The following is a 21,192-nucleotide window of genomic DNA, read 5'->3' as shown; positions in this document are numbered from 1 at the left end:
GTGCGCCAGTGAGTGTGTGTTTTGAATTCAAATGCAGCAACACACCAGAACTGCAAATGCGGAGACTGAGGAGAGGATGGCGATGATGTGTTTGGGGTAGTAGGAGGGGGGACGGAAGCCTTCACATTTTTTTTTATATCCCCCCCACCTCTAAATGTAATTAACGACCTGGCTCCATCACGTATACTGCCCCCATGATAAGTATAGCTCACTTCAGAGGATATAGCGGCCGTGCCAGGTACATTTGGCAACATGAAGCGGGCGGTAATGATAATAAAGATTCACCTACCATGTTGACTTCTGAGACCATGTCTATGCTGGCTATGTCTATATTCATCCCCACAGCAACCGGGGCACCTGTGAAGGAAGGAAGGGGGTGGTGAAAAAGGAGGCATTAACACGGGACATGAATTATTCTCACCATCATGTAAATTTTAACAAATTCGTGACGCCAGTGCAGGTTCCTCTCCGAACCCCGCACCTACAGAAGGCTTGTGCATCATCAGCCCGATCAAGAAAAAAAACCCCTACACGCTTGATACACAGATGAGCTTAAATGATGCTAATTTCATTTATTTAGCGGCGTAATCAAACATTGATGAGCGGTATCGATCACGTTAAAAGCCCCCCATCATCATATGAAATATATGCACATCATCTCTCTTGGGCTAATCGGAAAGGCCTATTTGACTGTGAAGGGATAATTATGTAAATGAAAGCAGATTTTGCGATTCATTAAACATGTATCGCACGTCAGGAGGGCGTGAAAACATGACATTCCCGTTTTCAATTTGCTCGTTACCTCCGAAATCTGGCCTCAACCGAATGTCGTATCCTTTCATCAGCCTGTCCACTGTTTCTTTTACCAGAGGCATATTGCTCGGATCTTTGATATCCTTGATGCTGCGGAGAAAAGGGTGGTGTAATGCAAGAAAAGAACCACATATTAAAAAAATAGCGCATTAATGTCACGCGCCAGGCACGCGTTCACAGAGCTAAAATCGCATGCAAGACACACAGACGCAAAAAACGAGATTACCTTTGAGCCCACACAAAAGTCACTAGTAAAGAAAAAGTCAAAATCCCAAAGTGGTTTTTCCTGATCCTCCCCATCGCAACAGTTTTTGAGGCGCCTTCGGGATGCGAGTGAGGGGAGCGCACATCCAACTTACTCCAGACAGTGCAGAGGAGCCAATGAGGGGCGCATGCGTGCAGCCAGCCCAAGATCAAAGAGTGGAGACTGATGATGGTGGATGAGCAGTTTCCATTGCAGAGAAAAATATTAAAGGGACAAGTGAATGTGCGTAATGAAGAAACAAGCGTTTGTGGCAGGAGTGAAAACACCGACAACCGCGTTCGTTTAGGCTGCTTTTATTCTTCGTGCTGATTACACGGCAGATGAGTTTGTCTATTTCCTGACAAGGTCGAAGAATGGAAAAAACTGCAGGGTTTAAAATGGTCAGATTAAGTTAAGAACAACTTTATTCCCTCTGTTTTCATCTTACCGGATATATTAAGTGGTGAAAAACAGAATCAATCCATCACATGTACACGAGCCTACCTTTACACAACTATCTTTTATGCATCGTACATACAAAAATAGGAAAAGAATACCACCATCACCCATGGGTATATATCGTACTCCTCCCTGCAGTGTTTCCAGAGGACCTGCTGTACTTCTGGAAATGCAAGGGGAGCACCAAAGCAGAAATGTGGGGTGGAAAACACAAGCCCACAAGTCTTCTTCTTCTTCTTCTTCTTCTTTTTCAGGTTTCAGTACATTTTTGAGCCTTCAAGGAGGGATGCAGCCTCCTCTAAATTGCCTTTGATGTTGTTGTAGTGGGAGCTGTGCTTCTGTAGAGGGCAGGCTTCTGAAAGTGTTGGTTCACTGTTGCATCACCACCAGTTAAAGCCATCATAGATTATATCATCCACATCTTTTTGATGTGTTTCTTGGTTTGTGCGTGTGTGTGGGCGTCATGCATACCGTGTGTGTGTGTGTGTGTGTCGTCAGCTTCGGTCCGGGGGTCTCAGAAGTTGTCATGTGTGCCTCGGTGGGGTTTTAAAGTGGCCGAGGCCCGTGAAAGGGCGGCTCTTCAGCTACTGATCAGAACACAAGTGGGCAGTGGTCATAGCCTGTGAAATGAATAGATGTGCAGCGGGAGAATAAATGAGTTTCTGATTCATTTCCTCTGTCAGATGAGAGCACAGTGAATGCTGAGAGCTCGTTCGCTGAGGCAGAGGAGGGTGAGGTGAAGCCGGCTGGATGCTGAAGGTCTCTCAGGCTGCACATGCCCTTTTCCAGGTCTTCTCAGTCTAGCTCCATAACCCTGCAACACCAGAATACAGCAGAGTGGAGGGGGGGGGTGAGCAGAGTGTACAGAAGCCTCTCTGTTTCCACATTCAGAGATGCTCTCTCTGCAGTATACTGCACAGCCAAAACTGTTACCATGCTCCCTGTCCTCTCCTTAAAAAAAAAGAAAAAGAAAAAAGTAGCAGACGAGAGACATGGCGAAAATATAAAGGGGGAGAGATGTGATGCAGCTGCTCTCATGCTCTCCATCTTGTCTCTCTCATTATTCTGCAGAACGTTATAAACAAAACAACCATAAAAATTCTCTGACAGGAACATGAGAAGCATGATGAGCAGATTTGCACTCCCCAGTGTTACATAACAGATCTCTCCCCCACCATCTCTCCTTCAGCCTCTCTCTGTCTTTTTGTACTGTACCTCTCTTTTTCCTTCTTGGACATGGAGCTTTGCGCTCTATAAGCGGCTCACTTATAGGTGGGAAAGTGAAGAAGAGAAGCTTGTTCGTGTGGTTGATGCACAAAGTAAACTTAGGTTTGTTGTCACTAACACAGCCACCCTCCCTCAGGTAAACCGTACTTAAAAGAAACCAGAGCGTGATGCTTACTTTCCTCTCAAGTTAGCTGAGAGTCCAGCCTGTTGTTGTATTGTAAATCTATGATGATGATGATAAAAGCCTCAGCGCTGGCATCAATGCAGCAGCAACGCCACCTAACATCATTCTCCTTTTCCTTTTTTTTTCTTTTCCTTTTTCGCCTACAGCTCCCGGGGCTGTTTCAGCATTAGAAATTATTGATGTCTTTACTGCCTAGATGAGTGTTTGACAAAAACTGTGGGTAGTTATGGTTCCACTGAAACTATTATATTACAAGACAGGATTGTGGCTTTTTGAGACACGGACTAAGTATGCGTGTACACGTTTTTTTGTTTATTTTGTTTACCGTAAGATGTTTTTAACTTCATCTGCAGAATACTGGATACCCTCCAGCTCTATATCAGCCATTTTCACTGCTTTCAGCATGACTCAGAAGGTAGGATTTAACCATTTACATTGAGATGTAAACAAGGAGAAATACATTTGAAAGGTTGTGTCTTTTTCATAAGGTTATCTTGTCTGGATAATCTTTACGAATATATTCAAAACAGCAAACCCACAGTCTACTTGTGCAGCGCTGCACCACTTTTATGTCCCCCGCTATGTTTAGATTGCTCCCCAGATCAGATGTCCTGTCCAAACCCTTTGGCATGTGTGAGTCTGTTAAGGTGCACTGTTGAAGTAAAATTTCATTTTGGGGTAGAGTGAGTGCAGATTGTGTCTTGTGGCTAAAACCCCTGCATTTTGAATCCTCTGTTAGCACAACAGCGCATGTTCTCCCTCAGACCTCTCAGGACATTGTGATCCAACCCTGTGAAAGCCCTGGCTGCGCTCTGTGGAGTCATCTGCTTAAAAACTCCTGTCGCTTGTAATTATCCACAAAATGAAGGTTAGAACTTGAATATTGAGCTCCATAAATAGCAGGAACGTTAGGAACGATGCAGGGCTGCTCAAGGAGACCATCTTGAAGGGGACTGTGGTCTAATTTAAATCAATGTCTTTTATTTATACCTGTTATTTTAAGCAGCGTGAAAAGGAAAGAAGAGAAACTCTTTGTTGAACTGGAAAATGTATTTATCATGTTAGGGCAAAAGCCAGTGGTGCCCATTTCCTCTCTGATGTACTGAAATAAAAGTGCAGCCTTTAGCAGATGTACTCAGATGTGTCTTAGTTTTGTGCTTAGTGGTGTCTGGACCAAAATGGAGCTCTCTAGCACAGATGAATAAGCTCATGCTTGGCATCACGCATTTCGTTTCCACCTTGTTTTTTTCCACGAATTATTGATGATTACTTACCTTTTAAATGTCTGGACTTCTATACACTTTGCCTTTGCCCTATTAGACATAACAAATAGACAAAAATAGATGTACCAGTGTAATTAAGAACAGGATGTTTACCTGGGCTTCTCCATTGTGTCCTTGACCAGATAGATATACCAGTAAATTAAGTTGAAGAGAGCAAAGGAAAGGGGGAAGAGGATGCGGGCATACGCATCCATAGGGCTGGTGCCGGCCAGCTGTGGGATTTGGGGAATGGCTGAGCCCTGCTGGAGAAAAATGGGCAGATGGGGAATATCTCCTGGCTCACTGCGGCTCACTGAGTGGTTTCTCCTCTTCAGGCCTTCCCGGGGGTTGCTGTCCGACTGATGGGGGGAGTAGCAGGAATGATTTTGTGGAAAAGCGAAAAGAGGTAAAATGAGGTAAGTGTTGGTTTTGTGGTAATCACTGAAAGGGAGGGGGTGGATGTAAAAAAAAAAAAAGAAAAAAAGAGAGATGGGGCAGATTTTTAACCTCCAAATTTATAAATGGGAACACATGCTAACATGTTAGTGTCGTGTATGCAAGGCTGCAAGCCGGGTTTGTTTCCACAGGAGCGTTCTCACCATGGCATGCATCTCTACATTTCTATAGGAAGCAGCAGGAAGTTTTGAGGATGCATATATGATGGCTGTGAGATCACACGGGGAGGAGTGCTGGAGCTGCTCTCTGTTCTCACACTGAAGCTATTTTTAAAGCGAGCATCTAACCATGAGATCTACACGTGAGGCAGGTCCCAGGAGGACACCGGGGTGGCTTACTGTATTAGCATAAAGCAGACAGTATATAGCTAGCCCAGAGATGAGAGTACACAACAGCCCATATTACTTTTTAATGCATGGTGTGCCCTAAGTGAGAAGAGCGAAAGAGGCAGGGGGACTACTTGGAAATGCATAGAAAAAGAGCCGTGTGTGTGACATGGTTTCTTTTTTCTGCTTCTGCAGCTGCTGACTGTCTCCTCGTCACTAACATCACTGCATCAACTAGAGACTCAGAGGCTCTGTACCTAAAGATTCGCCATTATTAGCGCTGTAAATACACTGCGGAAAAGATGATGTAACTGAGCATTGTGTTCCTATAAAAAATTTTTTTTAAGACAACACTTATCCAGTCAACTCATGAAACTGGCTATAAAGATGTAGCCTATAGGGTATACAAGTCTCCATGTTCATAACTGGAAACTCACTGCATCTTGGCAACATATCCCTCCTTAGTAACAAAATGACTAAGTGCATTCCCAGATATAGCCTTTAAAACATACAGTATACAGTTTTGCTTTATTGCTTTGCTGAAAAAATGGATTATCTCTTAAAAGATCAGGTTAATCTAAACTACATATTTAGAATTGCTCCATTACACCACTGTGAGACTTACACTACCTCTCAGCATTACGGTTACTCCGTAATGTCCATGGTTTTGAAAGAAAAGCAAATTGTTCTAATATAACAATTAATAACTGATGGAATTAGAACTATAAATCCTTGATTTAATGATTTTATTGGAATATCTATAAAAGCCTGTTTGTTCTGTTGACATTTTATGTTACCTGTTTTATGTTTATCCAATGTAAAGGTTGATTTATCACTAAAAAGAATTTTTCTCATTTACGATAACTCCACTGAGGACTGTCTGGACCTTGAGCCCCTGTGGAGTTGATTAGAGTCTCACAATCAAACTGAAAAAATAAATTTGGTCTTTTTCCAAGTGAATGAAGATTATACCACACAAGAAATTGTGCCCAAAAGAAAATTCACACAAAGGAGTGTACTACTCTCTTTCCAACCACTACAATCTGGCACTTTAATGAAGCTGCCAGTTGAGGACCTGTGAGGTGTTCGTTTCTCAGACTAAAGACTCGGCTGCTCAGATCTCCACTTCTCTTTTTTTTCAGGTTAGAAACCGCGATCCTGTTCTGTGTAGGAAGTAGTACACACCAGAGGTTTTATGTCAGGGTCCCACATGAATAGCCTTCATTTCTCACATCAAGAATAATGACTGTTCTACAAAAATGTGGGGTTTTTAAAACTACAGTGTAAGCACAGGGGCTGAATTCTCACACACTCACTCACTAAATGTGTCGTCGCTTGTATTAGTGTGAGTGTAATGTTTTCAGCATTATAAACTTGCATTAGATGATGAAAGTGCCATTAGTGTCGCGATTGCTGGATATGCCACCCACATATGCATTAAAAATCATGATTAATAATTCCATTTATCAGTTTTTGTTATTTCTGATCGATTTAATGTAAAAAGTAGTTTTCTTTTAAAAGCAAGACATTTCTAATTGACCCCAAACATTTAAGCATTAGTGCTTGACAGTGACTTTTAAAACGCATCGAAATAGGTGGTTCAGATTCAGAAATGGCTTCTTTACATTCATCTTTCTTAACACTATCTGGTGACTGCATTACCCACAGTAAACCCCAGCCACACTGGCTCTTAACAGTAAATGTCGCTTGTAACCATTATCCCACAGAGCTGAGGAGCTGGCTAAAGAGGATTCATTCTGTTCTCACCCCAATGAAATTTGCTCATTTTTGAGTCATTTATCAGGCCCTCTGGTGGAAAGATCAGTAGGGTTCCCCTTTAAAGAAGTTATATACAGCTTTTCTACATTTTAATATGAAAACTGCTTACCGAAACTGTGTCATCATCATCGCTGCCGGTGGCCAGGACCTCAAGCTTCTCCTGTCTGGCTGCCTTCTTCTTCAGACGGTGGGCCTGCAAGGTGGCGAAGTAGTTCACTGCCGCAAATTCGACGAGAGCTGAGGCCACAAAGGCAAAACACACAGCAATGAACCAATCCATTGCCGTGGCATAGGCTACTTTAGGTAGAGACTGGCGGGCACTGATGCTTAAGGTGGTCATGGTCAGCACTGTGGTGATGCCTGAAGGGCAGCAGAGTATTCATGAATCACACATGCAGAGGGAGATTAGATCAAACTGGGCATGAGGGAAGAGGGGGCATACCAGCAACTGTGCGTGCAGGAACAGACTCTTTGTTGATCCAAAAAGAGACTTGTGACAGTACGACAACCATGATAAGAGGGATGTAGGTCTGTATGAGGTAGTAGCCCAGCTTCCTCTGGAGGTGAAAATAGACCACCTGCACAGAGTAGTGACCTGCAAGATAAACAGCACGTGAGAAGACAGCGAGTGTGAGGGACAGAGCGTGGTCGCACAGAACAGATGCCCTTGCTTGCCCTTCAAAAGGGAATAGCAGCTGAAAGAACCAGTTGTTGATGCTGCCAGGACAGGAACAGGTTGCTAAGTCTAAGGGAGCAAAAGAAAGAGGAGATAGGAAGAGAGGAGAGAAGACAGTGGGACAAAAAAAGGAAGGAAGGAAAGAGGAAGAGGGGGAAGGAGCCAGTGAGGTGGGGGCTGGCGGAGAGCATGCAGTGCCACTATGTGTTTGCTGCCCTGCTCTGTCTGAACACATGCATGCAGACATTCACAGACCGAAAACGTGCTGCATCATGCACGCTCACACACACTTATTTAGACGTCCTCTGTCTCACTCTGTGTTTCTTAAATGTGTATCATCGCTACATTTTGGAGCCTGCCTCATCCTTTTCTGCTCCATTCGAGGAATGTGCTGGATTCACAGCAGGGAGGCTTTCTCCTGGTAAAAAGAGAAAATGCACACACATAAAACTCACCCCCCACCCCGCCTGAGCATCCACTGGGGTTCTACATGGTTTTTAAGCGGTTTACTATTTATATTTTATTCCGGCACAGTTGATGTGGAGCACCCAGAATTTTGTTGTACATGTACAATGACAATAAAGGCCTATTCTATTCTATTCTATTCTATTCTATTCTATTAAGGTGCACAGTACGCATTAGGGCCTAACCACTTAAGCATCTTAGATGGTGGCTCAAGGAAGTCTTTGCTTTTATATATCGTCCTCCTGCGGGGAGTAATGGACACTAGTGCAGGGCTTGCAGACACTCATTTGACCCCTTTCTACTCAAACATTAATAAACACTTGTGGATCTTTTAATTATGCTTGTATATGTGGCTACGGCCATAATAGGCTGCTTATGAAAATAGATTTGTTTTTTTATTTTGCATTACCTGTGTTTGATTTGAATATCTCCCTGGACAAAGTCTGTCCGACAAGATCGTACTGCAGAAGACTCATTGACTCTTTGGGACAGTCGACGGAAGCTATTGGTCCCTTCCTCCAGGTAAATATAATTTCACTGCTGGTGTATGCATCTAAAACAGGAAGAAAATATCACATCAACATGCTCAAGGTTTGGTCATATTTATCAATCTGGATATTCCTGGATGCTAGCGTTGGTCTGAAATACTCACAGCTTCCAAACCGCAGAGGACAGGAGTGGCCGTCCATAGGGAAATCCATCAGGCTCATTGGACACTCTGCACTGATTGTGAGCCTGAAAGCAGGAGCTGGGATCAGTCTCTGATAAATGTTCTGATTTGGTCTTGTGTTTAGCAAAAATGATCTGCTCCAACAAACAAAAAAAAAACAAAGAACAAAACTACACGTTCACTGTGAAAAATCACCTCATGGTGTAAAGGACAGTCCCGTTCTGCATGATGCGGAAGAGCTTGTTGGGTGTGGTCATGTTATGGGAAATGGACTTCTTGGAGTTTCTGAAGAAAGTGTCTGGCGTCCAGATTTTGTCCACCATGAGGTTATTCAGCCGCAGGATTTCAATGGGGCCCTCGAATTTCAGCCTCTCATCAACCCACATCTGGCGGAAAAACATGTCCATGGTGTACTCCTGAGGCACAAACGTAATATTGTTTTGATACAAAAAAACCCCACAACTACAATCCCAGATTCAAGAATGAAATTTCTATCTTCGTCCATTCATCAGCACGCACAAGACCGAGGTGACATTTCAATACAGAGTGAAAGGTGAGGGGAGACGATGAGGCAGTGATGGATGCCACTCATCCCGGATAATCATTAATCAATCCACTCAGCGATCCTCGCTCTCTGACATGTTGTCATATTGATTTAGAGGCCATCAATAACGGAGTTATAGGGCTGGTCAAACAGATTAAAGCTCATTAGATGGTCTCATGGCAGAGTGCCCATAAGGCTGGTCACTGAAGCACTATTATCTCCCACAGTCAGCACATACACACTTCCTGACAGAAGTACTATCTTACCATTTCAACATCTGAAACAGGTCCAAAGCTGGTGACAAAGATGTCTGTCTTCACCTCGGTGACACCGCCTGCAACATTATTTAACAAAAGCAAAATGTACCTAAGAGCACAAAAAGTGCTGTTGCATAATGTCTTTATCTCGAAGGAGCAAGGTATTAGGACATAAAGTTTAAATTACCCCCAGAACCGGGTCGCAGTCTGTTGTCATAACCATCTAGAAGTCTGTCCAGAATGCGAGTGATGTTGTCTGAGTATATCTTTTCATTTCCCCATACATTACCTAGACTGCAGAGAGAAAATCAAACCTTAAACTCGCACGATCACTGCTTTCTGCTCCACGTTTAACTCCACAGACAGGACTTACCTCATCCAGCAGATAAAAGCAGCTAAAGTTAATGAAGGGACGGCCATCCTAGGTTTTGAATCAGGTTTCACAAGTTCATAAAATTAAAAAAAAGAAAAAGAAAAAAGAGCCACTTCAGAGCAGGATTTCTGCTTATGTGTCGCTAAAGTTACCAGTAGGTATGCATATGGACGCAGGAAACAACGAGGCAGGGAGTGTAATCTAATTAACAGATTAGAAAATCCACTCCATTTTTAGAAAAACTCCGGATTTAGTTGCTTTATTTAGTTAAAATAACTAACTAATAATAGTTAAAATAGGAGCATTAAAAACAGGAAATAAATACAACACGTGACATTTCAGTAACATTAAAAAGAAAGAAAAATCCTAGCTAAAGAGTCTATGGTGTGTCTCATAGGAGCAAGGTTTTCTAATTACTGGTTCATCCTATCAGGCAGTAGATGGCGCTGCAGCTTCCGTGATTTTCACAACCGGAAATGACACCGAGACTGAGAAGAAGAAGAAATTTGGAGCTTGTGAGGGGAAAACACCACAGGGAGAGGTAAAATACACCAACTTAAAACAGACCTTTAAAGTTAAAAACAAAACAAAACATATAGGCAACTGTAACAGTTAACCGCACAGCAAGCCTCCAGCGTATCTTCGACCTGCTCGGTTTCACGCTGGAAGCTGGTCAGCGGAGGTTAGCCGACCCGTGAGCCGGCGTGCAGCCGTAGCATGTCGGTACACTTCGAGGAGAGGAGCGGTGTCGTCCCCTGCAAGACGCCATGGGGCTCTTGGTACCAGACCATGGATGAGGTCTTCATTGAAGTCAACGTGCCTCACGGGACCACTGCTAAAGAGGTCAAGTGTCACCTGGGGTCCAGAGACATCGAGCTGTTGGTCAAGGGAAAGGAAATATTCAAGGTAGGGCACCAAAGTGACTCCCAGGTCCCGAGAATAACCTGCATGCTGTGATCTTTATTTGCAGAAAGTAAGATAATGCGATTCCTGGTTTATCCTCCAGCTCCACCCCACTCTCACCCTCTTTTACCCAGTGACTGAACTAACCAGTAAACCCAATCCAGCCTTGTAAGACCATTCATGTAGCCCCTTTCCGTCATACTTATCACAGTTGGACCTAAAAGTCCACGTCACAGTTAATCAGCAGTGTCGCCTATTTTGATACCGTACAATGAAATCAGTCGGGCTGTTGTGTGTACGTAAAGAGTATGTAACTTCACTGTATTGTGCTGTAACGCAGCTAGACCTGTTCTGGTCATGTGCAGGTCTTTTAACTCTTCCAAGAACAGGTCCAGGTGTGCTGATATGAATAAAACTGATATTATTCATTTTTTATTTTATTGTATTCTTTTGCCAGGGAAAGCTATTTGGAACAACTGTATCAGATGAGGCCACATGGACACTAGGTAAGTGACACACTCACAGAAATATTAAGGGAATTAATAACTATCCTTATAACTCTAACGATTGCTGTTGACTGGCTGTGTTGTGATATTCATCCATTCATGTCTTTATGTTACTTATGTTAAGTTACTGGGGGCTTTATGTTCACCCTTTGTATTATGTCATTGTTGAATTAGAAATGGTCAAATAGAAAGGAGACATTACTAAATTAGACTTTAATGAGAGCCAGCTTAATGCATTGTTTGCTTTGCTGATCATTTCCTCAGAGGATAAATGTCTTATCCGGATCATTCTGATGAAGACCAACAGAGAAGCAGGGAACTGCTGGTCCTCGCTGCTGGAGGGGGAGTATTGTGCGAATGCTTGGGTCCAAGACCAGATGCAGAGAAAACTCACTCTGGAGAGGTTTCAGCGAGAGGTGAGTTTGATTCGCTGACCTCTGTAGCACTGTTGACTCTACTGTACATCCTAATGACTGTTGTATATTGTACGCATGTAATCCTAATACATTTCTTCTACTGCACAGCTGCTACTTTTTCAGCCAGGTTAGGACCAGCTTCTAAAAAGGAAACTTTTAAAGGCTTTACATACACTTACTGGTCACTTCATTAGGTACACATCTTACAACTGCCTGGGTTTGGAGCTCATTTTGCCTTCAGAGCTGCTTTAATTCTTAATGGCACAGATTCAACAAGGTGCTGGAAATATTCCTCTGAGATTTTGTTCTATGTTGACATAATAGCGTCACACAGTCGCTGCAGACTTGTCAGCATTCATGATGTGAATTTCCAATTCTGCCACATCCCAGAGGTACTCTAATGGATTGAGATCTGGTGACCGTGGAGGCCATTTGAGACCACTGTCATGTTCAAGACACCGCTTCGAGATTGATTGATTTGAGATTTGTGACATGGTGTGTTATCTTAATGGAAACAGCCATGAGAAGATGGGTACGCTGTGGTCATGACAGGATTGACATGGTCAGCAAAAATACTCAGGTTTTGGTCTGTGGGCTCATTAGTACAAGTTGAGCATAATTTAAACACCACAGCCTAGCTCCAGTATCATTAGACCATCACCACCACCAGCAGTCTGAACTTTTGATACAGGGCCACGTGGATCCATCCAAATGTTGCAGCAGAGATTGAGACTATTGTCCAATTTGAGCCCGCTTGAATTGTAGCATCAGTTTCCTGTTCTTAGCTGACAGGATGGGTCTTCTGCTGTTGTAGTTTATCTGCTTTGAGTTTCAGCATGTTGTGTTTCCAGAGAAACTCTTTTCTACATCTTGGTTGTAACAAGTAGTAACTGAGTTATTGAAGCTCCTGCTACCTGCAGCTTGAAGCAGTCAGGGCAGTCTCCTCTGACCTCCACTATCAACGATATATTTTTTCTTACAGAGCTGCCAATAACTGGATATTTTCTCTTTTTCAAACCATTCTCCATAAACCCCACAGGTGGGTCTGTGGGGAAATTGCTGTGAGATGAGCAGTTTCTGAAATATAAATATTCCAAAAAAGTTACTTAAATGACCTTTATTCTCCTCGGTCTGATGCTCAGTTTGAACTTCAGCACATCATCTTGACCATGTGTGTATGGCTAACTGTATTAAGTTGCTGCCATGTGATTGGCTGATTAGATATGCAGTTGGACAGGTGTAATGAGAGTATGTTTTGGATTGTTGAAATATAGACATCTGACTGTTTTCATTCCCAATCCATTAATAATAACTCAGTCCCCAGGTTGTGATAAATCGGTTTTTCTTATAAATGAAGCAAATCCATAAATAATGAAGGGAAATAATCAAGGGAACTCTGTGATGGTCATTTCTGGGTAGGCTAAAGAGAAAAAAAAATAACCATGCCACCTTAATTCTCAGAAATGCAGCTGACATGCTCTTTGAGTTGTAGGATTATCAGTAACACTTCAGCTTGAAGGAAAGATTGGAAAATGTCTTCCTCATTACAATAGAGATTTGCGACATTACTAACTTGCAATTATGTGGCAGTGTGAGTCACTGACTTTTAACTTATTACATATTTTGCGTAATGAAACCTGTAAGGGGTTCTGAAAGTCTGGCTGTCAGAGCTCATTCCTGAGAATGTTTTAAAGGTGATGATCTGTTAAGTTAATGAAGGCATTGCTTTCAACCTCAAAGCCCTTTATCAAGAAATCCATCCATCAGTTCATCTTCTTAACTATTTAAATTAAATTTTAATTAACAAATCAGGATGAGCTGAAGTCTCTCCGCTGATATTGTGTGAGAGGCTGACAGGTCACCAGTCTGTTGCAGGGCTAACAGTGAGACTACCAACCATTTGTGTGCACACCTGTGGCTAATTTACTATCACTAACCTAATAAGTGTCTTTAGACTTTATTAAACACTCATTGCAGTGTTACTGCTGTGATTCTGGAAATTGTTGAGATGAGCACTCAGTGATGAGTTTGTCTTCTTACATCTGTTTCTTAAACTCAGATACATCTATCCTCAGGAAATCTTAATTACAGATTAACAATCAGCAGTATGTCTTACTGACTCTTTTTTTTCCTTTGTTAGAATCCTGGATTTGACTTCAGCGGTGCAGAGATCTCTGGGAATTTTGCCGGTGGCGGTCCAGACTTTTCCAGCTTACAGAAGTGACCCATACCATGATGCTAGTACATGCTTGAGGAGTTACCTCTGCCCATCATGCACAATGTGCAGAACAACAGTGGATGCATTCGGTCTACTGTGACAAGAATTTGCCTTGAGACGAACTAAAAAGCCTGGCTGTCACATCATTGGTCTCGTCCTCAAAGGACTGATTTTGTGCAAACCAGATGTGGGGAGTGGGAAGGCTCTACAAAGGAAGTTGATAACTCTCGTTATGAGAATTTTCTGACATGTTTTAATAAAAACAAAGTGCACTCAGCAATAGCTTTTCAATAAAGTTTTATTGAAAGGTACAAATACATAGGTTAATCAGATGGTGTATTCAGTCATTTTGAATTTGAGACCACATTTTGTTTTGTCACTAAAATCAAACTAAACAGGGAAACTGGCACAGAAAATGCGATATAAATTTCAACCTGAATTTCCACTGCAATGACCTTTTTTGGGGTTTTCTGAGTGCTCTCTAAAAAACTAACAACTTAACTCAGTATATTTGTGGCACTTCACACGGTGTCCACAAATTAAGAGTTGGTGAAAACAACTCATCTGTAACCGTTGGTAACGTTTCATCTCAAACACTGATGAGCTGTAGATAACAGGATCATCACTAGCTTCATTTCCCTGGTACAAACCAGAGCTCCCTCACCTTAACAAAAAAAAAAAAAAATCATCACCTTGGGTAGGAGTGTGCATTCAGGACAGCTTAGCAACCTAGGGTGGGAGTGAAGGACTTTGGGCCCGATCTTTTGGTTCCATTTTTTTGCTGTTCACAAAATCCCTCTCCCTCCTCTTCCACATGGTGGACTGAGGACCTAGGTGGTTCTATACTTATTAGCTTAAAACCAGCAACCCGTTCCAGGGAAACACCAAACACCGTGGTACGGATTTAAACAAGAACATACTAGACACCTGTGCAAACGGCTCAACCAAGAAAGTAAAACTTCAACCTTTCTGAGGAAGAATTACTCCTTGTCATAGGGAAAGAAAAATGTGTGTCTGATCAACATATGATTACAAACTTAAGGGATAAAAAAAGAAAAAAAAAGAAAAAAAAAAAAAGGGGGGGCATTTCCTTAAAGACATCCATCATCACAGATGAAGGTCTCTAAGGAAAATAAAGCTGGAGCTGTAAGTGGGTGACCATACTGCATGTTACATCCAGTCAGAGGACAAAGATGTAACAGTGGTAATGTTGTAATTTTTCTTTCCATGTCAAGTCACCCACTTGGACGCCCAGGTTTTAACAAGCTGACTCAGGTATGGTGGGAAGGTGAGTGATCTTGTAGTAGCTGTGCTTCAGCTGACGTGCAGTTCTTCCTGAAATAGTCCAGCGAAGTCTCTGGACGTTTGGCCTGCAGCACTTAGTGGTGGCGTACTCAGCCAAGCATTTTCCAACTAGCTCCCGCATGCAAACCAGATCCCCGTCTTTGATCTGCAGGAAAGAGGAGTCGCATCTTTCTCTGCTTAACACTTGGCAAGAAGCATTAAAATTCATTAAGCTACACTGCATGGATCACCACCTTATATTAACTGTGACAAAAACACTAATATGCAATAATGTTAAAAACGAGCCATTTTGGTTTGAGTTGAGCAAAGGCTCATTTTGATAGTTTTTCCTACTCTGACCTGTATGTTGATAAGATGGACCTATTCCTAATAAGGCACACGGGTGTAGCCATGAGCACACAAGTCCCACTGACCTGTTGTTTAAACCTTCTGCCTGCTAGGGGCAACCAATCAGAAGAACGTTGGCATAAAGGGCTTGTGTCTTCTGAGGCCCAGTTTAAAATAAGGATTAGTTTGAACTGCTCGTATATATTCTTTAAAGCAAAAGGCTCAGAGCTGGACTTACATTTAGCTGCTGCTGCAGATTGCTCAAGGCCTCAGATATTTTGTCAAGGTACTCTGGGTCATGTTCATCATGGGCCTCAAAACACAGGAGAGCCAGGGCAAGCAGAGATGGCTGCACAGAAACACAAACACAGTCTCTTGTTAAAAAAAAGAAAAAGAAAAAAAAAGTAGAAACTATGATAACATTTAAAAACAAATCGACACAGATGACCTACATTATACCTGAGATACAACAACAAACGAGAAGTGTACAAGACAAAAGCAGTCTGATTTTTAATGAAAAGCGCAGAAAAGCATTGAAATAAGTCATTATTTTCAATGTGGAGAGAGTAGTTGTTTTGGCTTACCTTTATTTTGGAGAAGACAAATGAGCAGTGACAGGCTTTCAGCTGCGCCTCCAGTCTCTCAAGGCTCAGGATTTTCATGCTAAAGGGAAAAAATGCTTTTAGTGTCAAAGCAAACTGAATGTGAAGTACAGCTTACATAAATAGTGATAAAAAAGCCAACCAAAAGGATTTCTATTTTTTTTTTTTTTTTTTTTTTTTTTTTAAAAGGTAACGTTTGAAAAGGGGGGGGACTTGCATATTTGTTTTCTAACACCCTGTCACATGTCTAAAAGTCTACACGATTTCAAAAAGGACTGTGCCTGTTGGCTAAAAAATATATATATTTTTTTGGTTAGTGTTAGCTTTCAAACCAAATATGAGAAGACACATTTTAGTAGAGTAAATATAATCTCGTTGAGTCATAGCTCAGCCCTGCAGGTTGGTGTGACCGTCTGTCCTTACCTCTCAGCGTCGAGCTGCTCCAGGACGTGGCTGTGAAAGACGCGGAGAAAGCGCAGGGCCGTGGGGGCCTTCACCTTCCAGTAGAGCTTCTCCATGATGATCTTCTCCATCCTCATCATGTCAGACACTGTAAAGCGATTCTGACTGATGCGAATCAGGTCATTGGCCAGAGGCACGTTCTTCTCTTCTTCTGTGGACTTCACAGCGATGTAAAAGCAGCACAGACCGACACAAGGAAGGTGCTTTGGCTGAATCTGTAGGAGATGGGGAAATGGATATTGGAGAACGGAACAACTGCTACGATTTTAAGAAAGTAAGCAAAATGTACTGCATTTACAAACCTTCATGACAGACAGAAATCGGTCCAGCAAACTGACAGCCAGCGAGAAGCTCTCTGAACTGAAACCGAAGAACCTGGTCAGTGAAAGCAGGTCCTTCACCTCCAGCTCCCTGAGTCGGGAAGTCATCCTGAGGCCATTGTCCTGGGCGCTTTCAATGAACCTCAAGCCACTCAGCTTTGGTTGGTATCGGCCCTCCAGATCAATCAGGGCCTTCAGCTGGGCTGCAAATGGCTGTGCCACAGGGCCTGTTACTGTGTCAATCATCTGCACAGACATGAAAATAAAACTTAGTGATACAGTAAAAAAACAAACAAACAAAAGATACACTGGAATTAACTGTGTGACCATAAACTGTGTATAAAGTATTAACATAACTCTGATAAACATCTTAGTCTCTTTAATAAGGCAAGGCTCTGTCTGCTACGTAATTGAAATATTAGACTGGTGTATTTAAAGGACATCTAGTCCGAAACAAAAATGGTTAAACAAATGCAGTGAGCGTAGTTTACTAACAAGATCCTGCAACAAGCCTTCCGCTAACACATGCCCGTCACTGAACTGGACTAAACTGGACTGGACAGGAGCAATGACTGTATATAAACAGGAGGCGAAATGAGACGAACACAGAACAGGGATATGCTTCAAAAAGTTTCTCCGTTTTTAGTTAAAGCGACATTTCTGCTACTAAAAGTGTGTAAAACACGAGTTCCACAGCTTTAGTGCTAGTTTGTGAGTCCACATGTAGCCGTATCACAGCAGCAGGCCTTGTGTATGTCAGGGCAAGGACCGGTGTTCCAGATCAACTGGCGTTTAGATCAACTGGCGTTGGTCGAACAGATGTGTGGCAGTCTTGCGTTCCAGTAGCTCCTACCGACAAACCAGCAAAAAAACGCCAAATGTGTCACCTGTGACACTTGTGAGGTTATCTCAAACACACTCCGTCAGTCTTGATGCTGTTGAACAACAAAATGTTTAAAATGTGGCGAGTTTACCTGGTGATATCCTCATGCGCGACGCGATCGCGAAAACAGCAAACAATTAACACCACGCCGATGTTGTTCACAGGACAGCAAGAGTAAACGATCGGGAGACTCTTGTCGTCGTTATCGTTCCCCTCGCACGGTTAATTTCTCCGAATTCAGCGTTTTTGCTCCACAACTACAGCGAGCAGTTTACTTTGTGCACTAACATGGAGTCGAGTCAACCAGCGCCACCTCTGGCCAAGTGCCACAGCCTACAGCCAGATCAACCTGTGACACACATCTGCAGCACGTTTGATTTCGTTTCTTGCACAACACATTTGTACCTTTCAATTGTGTCTGTCTGTGAATCATGCAAATAAACCTTTGAAATGAATGAAATGATATCATATATTCCTTATTGGCCTACATTTGTACAAAATCCCAAATTATATACACAAAGTCATAGAAATCACCACTCCAATTGGTCATCATGATTTTGATATTCTCTTTTCCCATAACAATGAAATACGCCTTGGACAAATATGACACATCGATATTTCATTAGTGTCGTCACATCACATCCTGTAAGCATCATCTGCCTGTGTCCTTTCCCTGGAAATTAATATTTCCAGCCAATATAGGCAATCCATCAACATGGCTGGAGAGTTGGTAGTTATATATAAAGTCAGTGACTCAGGTGTGTCGCTTGGTTTGTCATCTGTTTGTGAGACTGGAGGAGACGCAATCTTGTGTTTTAAATCTTAGTTAGGAAGATTCCTGTTTTAAAACAAGCACGTATTGTGAGAAATGCAAGAAGTACATCTGCAGAAAGTACACAGTTACATTCTGTCCATCATGTGGACAAAATTGAAAATGTTGAGCATTGAAAAACTGAGAACGTTGGGCAAGTTCAAAAGAAATGTGTTTGTAAGAACGAAAAACCAAATTGTTCCTAAAATAGTTATGGAAAGTCTAACTGTTGTATGTCTGTGTTCTACATGTTTATCTGATGGGAAATAAAGTTGCTATTGTTTCATTGCAGTTTTTGAACAATTCTGAGTGGATTTACACAGTACGGATCTAAATGACCCGCAACAAAATCAATGTCATTTTTTTGTTCTTCAACATAATACAAGGGTTCATTTCCAAAACTTGCCTATGATCTTCAATTTGTAGCAGATCCACTATCACACAGCAGCTAGAGCAGTTTCAAATGGAGGTCAGTCCACTGCTACCACCTGTGGCCAAATACCATAGCCCACTACTAGATTAACTTGTGACACATCTTCACCTGCTGCTATGATGACATTGAGTAGAGGCTGAGTGGCTGCACTTACCCCTGGTACATTCAAATCTACCCACAAACATGTTGAAAGATGCAATGGCAGCAATGTGGATTGTCAACACTAAAAACAATCAGTAAGCAAAGACAACAGGGATCACTTTTTACTGTTTATTTAGCACCCACAACATTTGTAGTCGCCTTCTGCACAGGGAAAGTCCACACACACTGTGTGGTACCACTTTCCACAGAAGGTGCATTCAGTCTGCAAGATTGAATGAGATTGTCAGAGTCATTGTCTGACTGTTTATTACTGATCACCTGCTGTACATTCACAGTAACTGCCATCTCCTTACAAATGTTCATTAGATTGACCACACTTATGCAGACTGTATATAACAACCAACTCTAAAATGTTTTTTCTCAGAGAAAAGACACAGACAGACTACGCTAACGACATGTGATGTTACAACACTGGTGAAATGTTAGTGTCATTTCATTCTTGTCAAAGGTTCATTTGCATGACGCACAAACAGACACAACTGAAAGGTACAAATGTGTTGTGCAAGAAACGAAATCAAACGTGCTGCAGATGTGTGTCACAGGTTGATCTGGCTGTAGGCTGTGGCACTTGGCCAGAGGTGGCGCTGGTTGACTCGACTCCATGTTAGTGCACAAAGTAAACTGCTCGCTGTAGTTGTGAAGCAAAAACGCTGAAACCGGAGAAATAAACCGTGCGAGGGGAACGATAACGACGACAAGAGTCTCCCGATCGTTTACTCTTGCTGTCCTGTGAACAACATCGGCGTGGTGTTAATTGTTTGCTGTTTTCGCGATCGCGTCGCGCATGAGGATATCACCAGGTAAACTCGCCACATTTTAAACATTTTGTTGTTCAACAGCATCAAGACTGACGGAGTGTGTTTGAGACAACCTCACAAGTGTCACAGGTGACACATTTGCCGTTTTTTTTGCTGGTTTGTCGGTAGGAGCTACTGAAAGGCAAGACTGCCACACATCTGTTCGACCAACGCCAGTTGATCTAAACGCCAGTTGATCTGGAACACCGGCGTCATGTCGAGACATGTCCCTGCCATACACACCAAAGGAGAGCTAACGCAAAGCATGGCACAGCAAACCAAAGTGACAGTACACAGTTTAAACAATAAAGATAAGAGTGAAACAACAACATAAGTCTGTAAGTACTATGTAAGTTAAACTTCATACTTTATTAGAGAAACCAGAAAATGACAAACTACTCTTTGTTGACGACGTAAACTGTTTAGCAATCAAAGCTAACGCTAGCTAAAAATCCATTTCTAAAACTAGTAGCATTTTTTTGGCTGATAGCAACACATCATTTACTGTTTAGAGCCACGAACACCACTAGATAAAAAAATATATATATCATATAAGGAAAATGGGTTTACTTACCTTAAACAGTTACGTTGCTTTTTGTATTTAAAAAAAAAAAAGAGCAGGTGGAAAAAAAAAATCCACGCGCTTCAAATAAGCGGGTGAATGGAGAAATAAAACACACAAAAGTGTAAGTATGAACTTTCACTAAAGAAAGTTTTAAGCATAGGTTAGTTTCTGCCTATGCACACCCCCCTACCCTTGGCGTAAGGCGATGGGGAAAAGGACAGTTAAGGCGTTAAAACAGGCATAAAACCAAGCCCATGACCAACCATGCCGATTTTCTATTGGTCCTCAACAAGTGACGTTACCAGCTCTACATTTTAGTTGGATATTTAACTAGCTAGTCACATACAAGGTCCACCCCATTCATGCATTAGGGCCAATCCCACGTCAGAAGGTGGGATACGACCCAAAATAGCGTCGTAATAAAGTTGCCTCCTTTGGTATATAAATTATATTGGATTAATTTTTTAAAATTCATTAATAAATAAATACAGATATACAAATTATATCAACATTTACACAGTAATGTCTTTAGTGGGTAGTAAAATAGATTACATTTTTAAAAGGGTGTCGAAATCATAGAAAACTATTTAAAAAAAGACACACACGCACACAACTGGAAAGTTTCTGGAACAATCTGGAAGGAACCTGCATTATCCATCACTCCTTTGGTCTTTTCTGTCTAAAAATCAAAGTAAATATAGAGAGTACACAGTTCATTTTTCAATAAAGTAACTCTTTATTACATTA

At 42.0% G+C, this 21,192-nt stretch overlaps 4 protein-coding genes across 5 annotated transcripts in view; 1 reads left to right on the top strand and 3 right to left on the bottom strand.

The window, feature by feature from the left end:
• Nucleotides 1-1,311, bottom strand: part of gabrb2a (gamma-aminobutyric acid type A receptor subunit beta2a) — a 33,210-nt gene extending 31,899 nt beyond the window's left edge. The window contains exons 1-3 of one of the 2 annotated variants that reach the window (XM_085477247.1): nucleotides 1,040-1,311; nucleotides 803-903; nucleotides 290-357 (exon numbers count right to left, since the gene is read on the bottom strand). In XM_085477247.1, coding sequence (XP_085333373.1) covers nucleotides 290-357; nucleotides 803-903; nucleotides 1,040-1,113 — 243 coding nt within the window. In that variant the 5' untranslated portion in view covers nucleotides 1,114-1,311. The remainder of the gene's footprint in view (nucleotides 1-289; nucleotides 358-802; nucleotides 904-1,039) is intronic. The other variant, XM_085477255.1, reaches the window with a different exon arrangement.
• Nucleotides 1,312-4,299: 2,988 nt separating this feature from the next.
• Nucleotides 4,300-9,782, bottom strand: gabra6a (gamma-aminobutyric acid type A receptor subunit alpha6a). The gene is made up of 9 exons (XM_085467173.1): nucleotides 9,736-9,782; nucleotides 9,550-9,656; nucleotides 9,372-9,439; nucleotides 8,757-8,977; nucleotides 8,544-8,626; nucleotides 8,301-8,444; nucleotides 7,193-7,345; nucleotides 6,860-7,110; nucleotides 4,300-4,548 (listed from the first exon to the last, which is right to left on the bottom strand). The coding sequence occupies exons 1-9, from the start codon at nucleotides 9,780-9,782 to the stop codon at nucleotides 4,300-4,302; spliced, it is 1,323 nt and encodes a 440-aa protein (XP_085323299.1).
• A 407-nt stretch (nucleotides 9,783-10,189) lies between these two features.
• nudcd2 (NudC domain containing 2) lies at nucleotides 10,190-14,588 on the top strand. The gene is made up of 4 exons (XM_085477280.1): nucleotides 10,190-10,641; nucleotides 11,096-11,144; nucleotides 11,409-11,560; nucleotides 13,701-14,588. The coding sequence occupies exons 1-4, from the start codon at nucleotides 10,453-10,455 to the stop codon at nucleotides 13,782-13,784; spliced, it is 474 nt and encodes a 157-aa protein (XP_085333406.1). The 5' UTR covers nucleotides 10,190-10,452; the 3' UTR covers nucleotides 13,785-14,588.
• ccng1 (cyclin G1) lies at nucleotides 14,059-20,676 on the bottom strand. The gene is made up of 6 exons (XM_085477267.1): nucleotides 20,455-20,676; nucleotides 16,777-17,040; nucleotides 16,436-16,689; nucleotides 15,995-16,073; nucleotides 15,649-15,759; nucleotides 14,059-15,228 (listed from the first exon to the last, which is right to left on the bottom strand). Exons 2-6 carry the CDS (start codon nucleotides 17,038-17,040, stop codon nucleotides 15,037-15,039), a joined length of 900 nt encoding a protein of 299 aa, XP_085333393.1. The 5' UTR covers nucleotides 20,455-20,676; the 3' UTR covers nucleotides 14,059-15,036.
• Between the last annotated feature and the right edge of the window lie 516 nt (nucleotides 20,677-21,192).

The sequence above is a fragment of the Copadichromis virginalis genome, linkage group LG2 (assembly GCF_057382275.1).
Source record: "Copadichromis virginalis isolate Kocher_CV1m ecotype Utaka linkage group LG2, C_Virginalis_male_GT1.1, whole genome shotgun sequence".
NCBI classification, from domain to species: domain Eukaryota; kingdom Metazoa; phylum Chordata; class Actinopteri; order Cichliformes; family Cichlidae; genus Copadichromis; species Copadichromis virginalis.
Note: the sequence above shows the minus strand (reverse complement) of the source record. Positions and strands in the feature narration are given on the sequence as shown.